Source organism: Mycteria americana, chromosome 3 (assembly GCF_035582795.1).
Source record: "Mycteria americana isolate JAX WOST 10 ecotype Jacksonville Zoo and Gardens chromosome 3, USCA_MyAme_1.0, whole genome shotgun sequence".
Lineage (NCBI taxonomy): Eukaryota > Metazoa > Chordata > Aves > Ciconiiformes > Ciconiidae > Mycteria > Mycteria americana.
In genome coordinates, this window is record NC_134367.1 from 97,896,040 (window position 1) to 97,904,385 (window position 8,346).

At 44.6% G+C, this 8,346-nt stretch overlaps 1 protein-coding gene across 1 annotated transcript in view; it reads left to right on the forward strand.

Annotated features, from left to right (window-relative positions):
• Positions 1 to 6,954, forward strand: part of PLB1 (phospholipase B1) — a 78,980-nt gene extending 72,026 nt beyond the window's left edge. The window contains exons 54-56 of the mRNA XM_075497187.1: positions 919 to 1,014; positions 4,599 to 4,673; positions 5,162 to 6,954. Of these exons, the coding sequence (XP_075353302.1) occupies positions 919 to 1,014; positions 4,599 to 4,673; positions 5,162 to 5,383 (393 nt within the window). The 3' untranslated portion in view covers positions 5,384 to 6,954. The remainder of the gene's footprint in view (positions 1 to 918; positions 1,015 to 4,598; positions 4,674 to 5,161) is intronic.
• The last annotated feature ends 1,392 nt before the right edge of the window (positions 6,955 to 8,346 follow it).

Below are 8,346 nucleotides of genomic sequence, written 5' to 3' on the forward strand. Positions count from 1 at the left end.
GAAAGACGGTGCCGCCTGTGAATCAAAATGGCTTTAGGAAACATTTGTAGAGTGCACACGTTAAACTTAAGCACCCTCTGGCTTCCTCTAAATGGCATGTTGCTTCCCCTGTTGGGGGCTTTGTTGGCATTCTCCACAATTTTCTTCTGATCTCGGTTATGGAATATGTTCAAGTTTCCCTCACACAGAGACCAGCACTTGCACGCCTGGCTCATTCCAGCCTGGAAACAGGAAGCAGCCTTTGAAGCCAAACACTGATTCTCCTTCTTTTCTCCAGCCTCAGTATTATGTATGCTGTGTGGTTATGCATACAAATATTTAGCATGAATCCTGCTCAAAACCACCCAGTTTTGCATAATACTGATCCTTTTGTCATATTGTCCCCATTTTGTCCTGGCAGCCTTCAAGTCCAAAGAATGATCACCATACAGGTAGCGATGAGGCAAATTCTCCCTCAGACAGACATTTGCCAGAGCTGCATAAGCCCACAATTTTTAATGTTTCCTGAAATTCAGCACAAATTTCAACACCTGAAAGGTTATAAGTCTGCATTATGGAAGTTTAACAAGCAAGAATAAGCAGTTTTCTATCAGTTCTGTACAAGGTGGAGTGTGGGTCAATGGCAGCGTCCATGTAAGAGCTCTGACTGTTGGTTTAATGATAAGTTTAGGTTTGTTATGAAAATTGTTGTGTGAAGTTGAGCAGGCTGCATTACACAGAAGGTCTCAAGATGCGGTAATCAGCCCACAGTTAGGAGTACCTAAGTTTATTTGCAGTGTCAAAATATGAGCATATTGCCTTTAGGAAGACACCACAATTGTGAAGTGGGTATGCCAAGTACAGTGCATTATTTGATATAATATGTCAGATCTCAAATGTTGAAATGTGCTGAGAAATACATTTTTGCTTTTATCGCAGAACGGCAAGCCAGATCTGAGTTTCTTTGCTGCAGACTGCTTTCATTTCAGTGTAAGAGGCTACGCTGAGCTGGCCACGGCTCTCTGGAATAATATGGTAAGAGGTTATGACCTAGATCCCTATGTGTGTGTGGTAGCAGTCCCTACAAAAGATCATGAGAGAGGTGTCTGAAACAAAACAGTAAGCAAGAAATAAAATTGATATCCTAACAAGAGGGGGGCTGCTCAACTCTGAGACCCTTCTCGGTCTGCATTGCTTAGGAACACAAGCCAAAGCGATCATGTTGCATAAACCAGTGTAAGTCTTTTCTCATTCAAAATGAGAAATCCTGAGATTCTTAATGTAATGAAAAATTCCCTTCTCATTTGGTAAATAACTTGCATTAAAGCAAAAAATCAGCCTAGTTAAACATTCTGTCCTGTAGGTTTCCTGAAAATGTCTGTTGAATGAGCTTGTCCTTCTTCTTCAGTGAATTCTGTTAGATTTATTAGGAAAACATACATGTGATTGAATTTTTGCTGCCATTAATAGTGTGGACATGCTGTACCACCCACTCTAGTATCTGAAGCAATTCTAGTAGAGTCACTGAAACTAACAGGGGGCTGAAATCACACCTATGATGCCTCTGCTTGCAGTCACATTCCTTCTGTCATTTTGGGGGAAATGACAGCTTTTGAATAGTGCTGGAAGAGTGTGTAAGAGGCACATGCTGGACTTGATAACTCCAAGGTCACAGTTGCTTTCAGAACCATGCTGTTTCCCATGGTGGAAGGAAGACTATGGCATTTTCACGCCACAGCGACATTTCTTCCTCTTCTCATAAACGCCAGTCCCCAAACACATTGTGGTAGCAGAAATCCTATACCTGGGTTTGTGCAAGAAACAAGCATAAATGGAGGGGAATTTCTTTTCAGTTTAAGTAAAAGTTTGAGCAAGATAAGAAACTTACAGGATGCTCCAGAATGAACTTGAGCACAAGCACAGAGAAATGCAGGGCAGACATCTGTGCAGTTGCCCGGTATCGCATGTGAGCTGTAGGTTCAGGGTTATAAAAACAGTAGACGCACAGCGCATGCACATGCTCAGAGTAATTGATTTGTGCATGCACAGCAAATAAAAACAGTAGCTGCACAGTGCATGCACATGCTCCGAGTAATTGATTTGTGCATGCACAGCAAATGTGCCTGTTTTCCATCAGGCTTCCCTGTCTGGGACTCCAGATGACAGCAGTTTGGTAGGCTTCATTGTGCGGTAGCTCCAACAGGGCTGATGGTGGCCCAGAAACCCCAGGCAAATGTAGAAAACATTCAAATTGGGCATGGCTGCAGGTTTCAAGAAGAAAAAGAGACGGTACCTGAACATATGGTAGCCGTAAATTGGGTTTCTGTTGCCACGTGGTGTTCCTATTGGCCATTACTCATTCCTGAATCACCACCAGTCCTTTTTCTATGCCACTGGAGTTTTATCTTGTCCAGACTGTCACTCATTTCCTACGCATGTAAGGATATTGACAGAAAGCTTTCTACTGGGGTGGCGGGGATCAGGCTCTTACTGATGCGAAACACAACTATTCCTTTCCGTAAAGATCTGTTGGTCTATGCCAACTGAAGATTTCACTGTTTACTATTTAAATCTAGTTCTTGTAACACATCCCTGCTTTTCACTCGCAGTCCATGTACGGCGAGGCTGTGCAAGCTTACTGTAAGGCTGTATTGTTTCCCTGTTCCCTGAAAAGCTCAGCAGGCTGTAGGCTTATGGCCAAATGACATGGATTCTTGTCAGTACACATAAAGGGCCAGACTGTGCCTGGCCACTGCGTGGGTATGCAGGGATGGGGATGGCTTAAGGAGCCTCTCCCTCATCGTGATGGTTTTTGCCCTTTTTGCTTCATGCAAAGCAAAGCATGCTCCTGCTCTCTGAAGTCAGAGGACTCTGTAGTCTTAAGGGACCCCCACTGGTTCAAATCCACCTCATCAGTCCCCTGGCCCAGCTAAGAGCACACGGACAGTGTGTTTAGCTTGTGTTCTGCCTCCACGTTTGCCACGTGGTCTAGAGGAGCTGTGTGTTTCTTCCAGAAGTTGTCCTGTGCACTCACGGACATGGGGATTCTGTCATCTTCAAAGCTCAGAAGCTAATGCTCCTGAGGAACAGATCACATAGAGATGAAGCAAGCATGGCTGGCTACAGAATTTTGCACCTTATCATCCTTTTTCTGGGCTCTGCGCCAGACTCCTTACCAAGTGCCGTGGCACGGGGAGTATTACAATTATCTACAGATAACTAGCCGTACTGCAGACAGAATGCTACAGGGTGTGAGCCACACATCTTACAAATAACCACAACAGAATTTGAGCTGTTCCCTTTAACGTGCAACAAAACTACCAAATTCAGTCTTCACAACATTAGCTGATGCGCAAGCCAAGTGATTAGGACTCATACGAGTCCAGCAGGACCCCACAACAATCAGCAAAATTTGGCATTCTGGTTTGCTTCTCATCTTCTCTCCGCTTGTTAGCTTTCTTCCCTTCCCTAGTCACATTTTGCCGTGGTTCATCTCTCTCTTTTCTTTTTTCAGTCTTTACTACTTTTTTTTTTTTTTTTAAACTGAACTAGAGAGAGAAAGTATTCCCAGTGTTTCCATATGGGAATCTTATGAATAGAATTTGTTTTCTCCATGTTGTGTTGGGCTTGCTGTGGTATTGTTTCTCTCTGACACTTTAATCACTTGAGGACAGTAAATGCACGTATAGACAATAGCAGAAACACCAGCACTCCTCTGCGCTGTATTCCCAGAAGTGCTGGATGACAACTCTGCGGTTCTCTACGGGCAAATCCTGGAGTCATTACTTCAGGCATGTCCATACACAGTTGTAAACACTTCAGTTAACATGACTGAGCAAGCCTCTACTTGTTAGCTTAACTATGGTAACCGATGGTATGTGCACTCCTAGCCAACCACAATTGCTATGCCATTAGCCTGGACGTATTTTGAGCTTGAAATGGACTCGGGGTGAGCCTATGGTCAGCTATTGTAACTTAGCTGAAAACTGATAGTATAAATATCCCTATTTAACTCACTTCTTGCAGTCTTGTGAACTTAGCCTCAGCTAAAACTCCCAGGGAGTTTCTTGTCTGAGTGGAGACTGCAAAGGTTGGCACCGTCTCATCCTGTCTCTGTAACTCTACATCATTTCTGAAATCAATTCCATCACCGTGACACCTAAGTATCTTTCTTTCAGTACTGTGCTAAGTAACATGACTAACATCTGTCATGTGTTTGGTTGTGGCTTTTTTTTTTTCTTTGTGGTTTATACTGTCATTTGAGATGTGCACATGGGAGAACTGGGTGTATAGTAAACCACTTTGTTTCAGCAGAATATTTAAAGTATGTGGTATTCAGAGTTATTTTCTTTTCCACTCAGTGCAAAAGGAGGAAAGGCTTCTCCTGTTCCTTGCTTCCTGAGTGAGTTTTTCTGCAGACAGTACATCAGATTCTCAATGTCTTCAGTTCACGAGTGTTAAAATGTTTGGAAACTTTCCTGTGATGCACCTGCTACCACATTTCTTCATTGCTGCAAGCACCAAAAGATAGGATAAAAAGTTGTAACGTCACAAGTCAGTAGAGTCTGAGGAGGAAAAAAAAACATCATTATGTTTACTATTGCTTTTCTCTTCTTCAGTTGGAGCCAGCTGGTGAAAAGCAGACTTACAACAACTTTACCCATGACAGATCAAAACTCAAGTGTCCAAACCCAGTAAGTAAAGGCCAAGACGTCCATACTCTCCATTAACCACTTTTATATTTCTCCTTCTTCTTATTGGTAAAATTCTTTAAAAGAGTATCTTTGTGAAGGCTTTAAATAGCTAAAATATACTCCTGTTTTGTTACACACAGGAAAATCTACTTAAAATTTAAAGCAAAAAAAATTATCCTCAGCACAGTGGAAAGCCTCTCATTTAAGCCAGTTTTAATGAGTCTACGTATTTATTTCCATTTGGTTGTCTGCAGCAAACAAATTTGGAAATTATGCCATCGCTCTCTGAGATGGCTCCTTTTTTTGTTCTAGGAACTTTCAGGCAATAGGGCAGGATAGAATTTGAGCTAAGATAGACAGGAGGCAGAAACAGCTGATAGTCTGTCTAAAGATGACAGTTCCTCTCTGGGAAGGGGTGATGGCATATTGTCTGAATGCTGCCTGTTGAGTGGTCTCTGGTCAGTAAAACCTTTGCTCTCCCTTCGTAGGAGAAACCCTTTCTTTCCACACTGAGAAACAGTGGATTCAGAAATTCAGATCTCAACTTGGAGAAAACCAAACCTTCAGTCCCCTACTGGGCTGTCATTGTGGCTGCAGTAGCTGGAGTCCTGGCGGGTTCTTTACTCATCTGGCTTGTGTCAGGAAGAAGAGCCAAGAGGCTCCAACAGGAGACTGACACAGAAAAGAACATTAAAATGACATCTCTGTAAAGCAAGTGGAACAAACTGCTGTCTCTGCTGAGGCTGCTCTCTGGTGTGACACAGAGCAGCAGAATAAAAAAACTGTTGGATATAAATGAAGCTTCTTGGTTAGCCAGGGATTTTGGGGCCCAATAATCTTAATCAGAAATGTACTGTAGAGTGAGCTTCTGCAGATAGTCAAGTGGAGGATGAAGTTCAAAGTGTTAAAGCTTTTTCATTCTGGGATGCAATTCTCCATTTCATGAATATTACTCAGGATGTCAACTGCTTGCATGAAGTGAGAAAACTTGTTCATGCATCTTGGCACCTTAATTGTGCCTCTGCCCTTTTTTCTTGTAAAACTGTATATAAAATGTTAGCTACAAGTCCACAATTGTGACCTGGTATTCCCCAATAGCAAGGTAAGTGAGATAAAAAAGAAAAGCTGCAATTTCACATATTAGATTCCAGCAAGACCATTGAGTTGAAGGTGCTAAGGTCATTCTACACAGGCAAGTACAATGCCATGGAAATGTCTTTAAGCCAACTCCTAAGCAACCCAGACCATCCATGTGGCATCCCTGGTGCAATGCTGGGCAGCACAGCTAGAATAACTGCACCCTCTCCGCTGCCTTGGACTCCAGGCTCCATCCATCTGGGACTGGATGTGGAGCTGGGCCATGCGCATCTCTTCTCCAGGGCTAAATAGCCCAGGGGCAGTCCCGTACCCTCCTGCCCACCACTGTACTGCAGCTGGTTCCAGAACGACTCTTCCTGTGAAGAAGGAATTTCTTCACTAGCATTCAGTAGGGGGTCTAAACAAAAATGAGGTACCTGATTGGCAAACTATCCTGGCTTAACCCTTCTCATAGGGCCTGTGGTGTGTTCAGGTCTCCCAGGCTGGAGTCTCTATAGCTGTTCCCCACGGAAAAATTTGCAAAGTTTTTTTTTAAATTCTGATCAGGAGTTCAGAGGAGATCTTTCCTGGAAATTAGACATTCCTTGGTTTATACTTGCAGGTCAATTCATATGATCCACTAGTACAGAAGATACTTCACAGGTTCCCTGTGATCTTGTTTTCCAAGATCTTTCTTATTTCTTATGTCAAATACTTTACATTTTGATTTTATTGAAGCCAAAGTGCAGTTTGCACTGGTGTAATTTTTCATGAGGTGTACTACATTTCCACTCCAGAAATGCAAATGAGCAGAAAATTAAAATGTTTCAGAGAAGAAAGCATTCTGGGGTTCCTAAATCTACTCATTATGCACACAGAAGGTATTCAGACTCCTCCTTTTTCCATTTCACTCCTGTCATTGTCCTTGCTAAGATAAAAAGAGGTGGGTAAAATACAAATTGTATAGTCAGGTTTCAGGGGCTGTAGCTCCACTCACCTCTCCTTTGATCTGCACTCAAAGGTTGGGCTATTACTAGTAGGACTCTTACTTGCCTAAATCTTATCCACAGTATGTGTCTGGGAACTCTACATGCAGCCCCAAGTGGGGATATATTTGGAATGCAAAACAGAAGCACCTGCGTCTTGTTTCAGTGCAGCACAGGCATCTCTGCTGCTCTTCTTGTCCCCGTCTTCACTGTGGGTCGTTAACTATCTACCGGATATCCCAATATATTGGGTTTGCGTGGCAAAGTTTTGGTAGCAGGCGGGCTACAGGGGTGGCTTCTGTGAGAAGCTGCTAGAAGTTTCCCCCATGTCCGATAGAACCAATGCCAGTCAGCTCCAAGATGGACCTGCCGCTGGCCAAGGCTGAGCCCATCAGCAATGGTGGTGGCAGCTCTGGGATAACACAGTTAAGAAGGGGAAAAAACTGCTGCGCAACAGCAGCCGGAGAGAGGAGTGAGAATATGTGAGAGAGGGAACTCTGCAGACACCAACGTCAGTGAAGAAGGAGGGGGAGGAGGTGCTCCAGGCGCCAGAGCAGAGATTCCTCTGCAGCTCCTGGTGAAGACCATGGTGAGGCAGGCTGTCCCCCTGCAGCCCATGGAGCTTAACAGTGGAGCAGATATCCACCTGCAGCCCATGGAGGTCCATGGTGGAGCAGATATCCACCTGCAGCCTGTGGAGGACCCCACACTGGAGCAGGTGGATGCCCCAAAGGAGGCTGTGACCGTGTGGGAAGCCCACACTGGAGCAGGCTCCTGGCAGGACCTGTGGACCCATGGAGAGAGGAGCCCACACTGGAGCAGTTCATGGAGGACTGCAGCCCATGGGAAGGACTCATGTTGGAGAATTTCATGGAGGACTGTCTCCCGTGGGAGGGACCCCACACTGGAGCAGGGGAAGAACGTGAGGAGGAAGGAGCAGCAGAGACAACGTGTGATGAACTGACCGCAGCCCCCATTCCCCATCCCTCTGTGCCGCTGTGGGGGAGGAGGTAGAGAAAATCGGGAGTGAAGTTAAGCCCAGGAAGAAGGGAGGGGTGGGGGGAAAGTGTTTTTAAGATTTGGTTTTATTTCTCATCATCCTACTCTGATTTGATTGGTAATAAATGGAACTAATTTCCCCAAGTCAAGTCTGGTTTGCCCGTGACGGTAAGTGGTGAGTGATCTCTCCCTGTCCTTGTCTCGACCCACGAGCCTTTCATTATATTTTCTCTCCCCTGTCCAGCTGAGGAGGGGAGAGAGAGATAACAGCTTGGTGGGCACCTGGTATCCAGCCAGGGTCAACCCACCACAACCCAATTGCTGGTAATTTATTTAGCTCAGTAAATGGAAGCAAGCACAGCCTCAAAACTGCAATGCAGGAGACAAGATTTACTGTATTCCAGTCCAGTCCACAGCACCCTCGCCTCAGACACATTGGAAAACATAAGCCTCACAAGTGAGGAACCTGAGCAAATATCCCAGCGGATCATGAAGGCTACAATCTCCTCTCATCCCTAAATGTTGTTCTTGTGAGTCCTCTTCCCTCCTGGGAGCTTGGATAGCCACTGCTTATACAGCCCTTGGCTTGGGAAGGCATAAAAAGATACAGT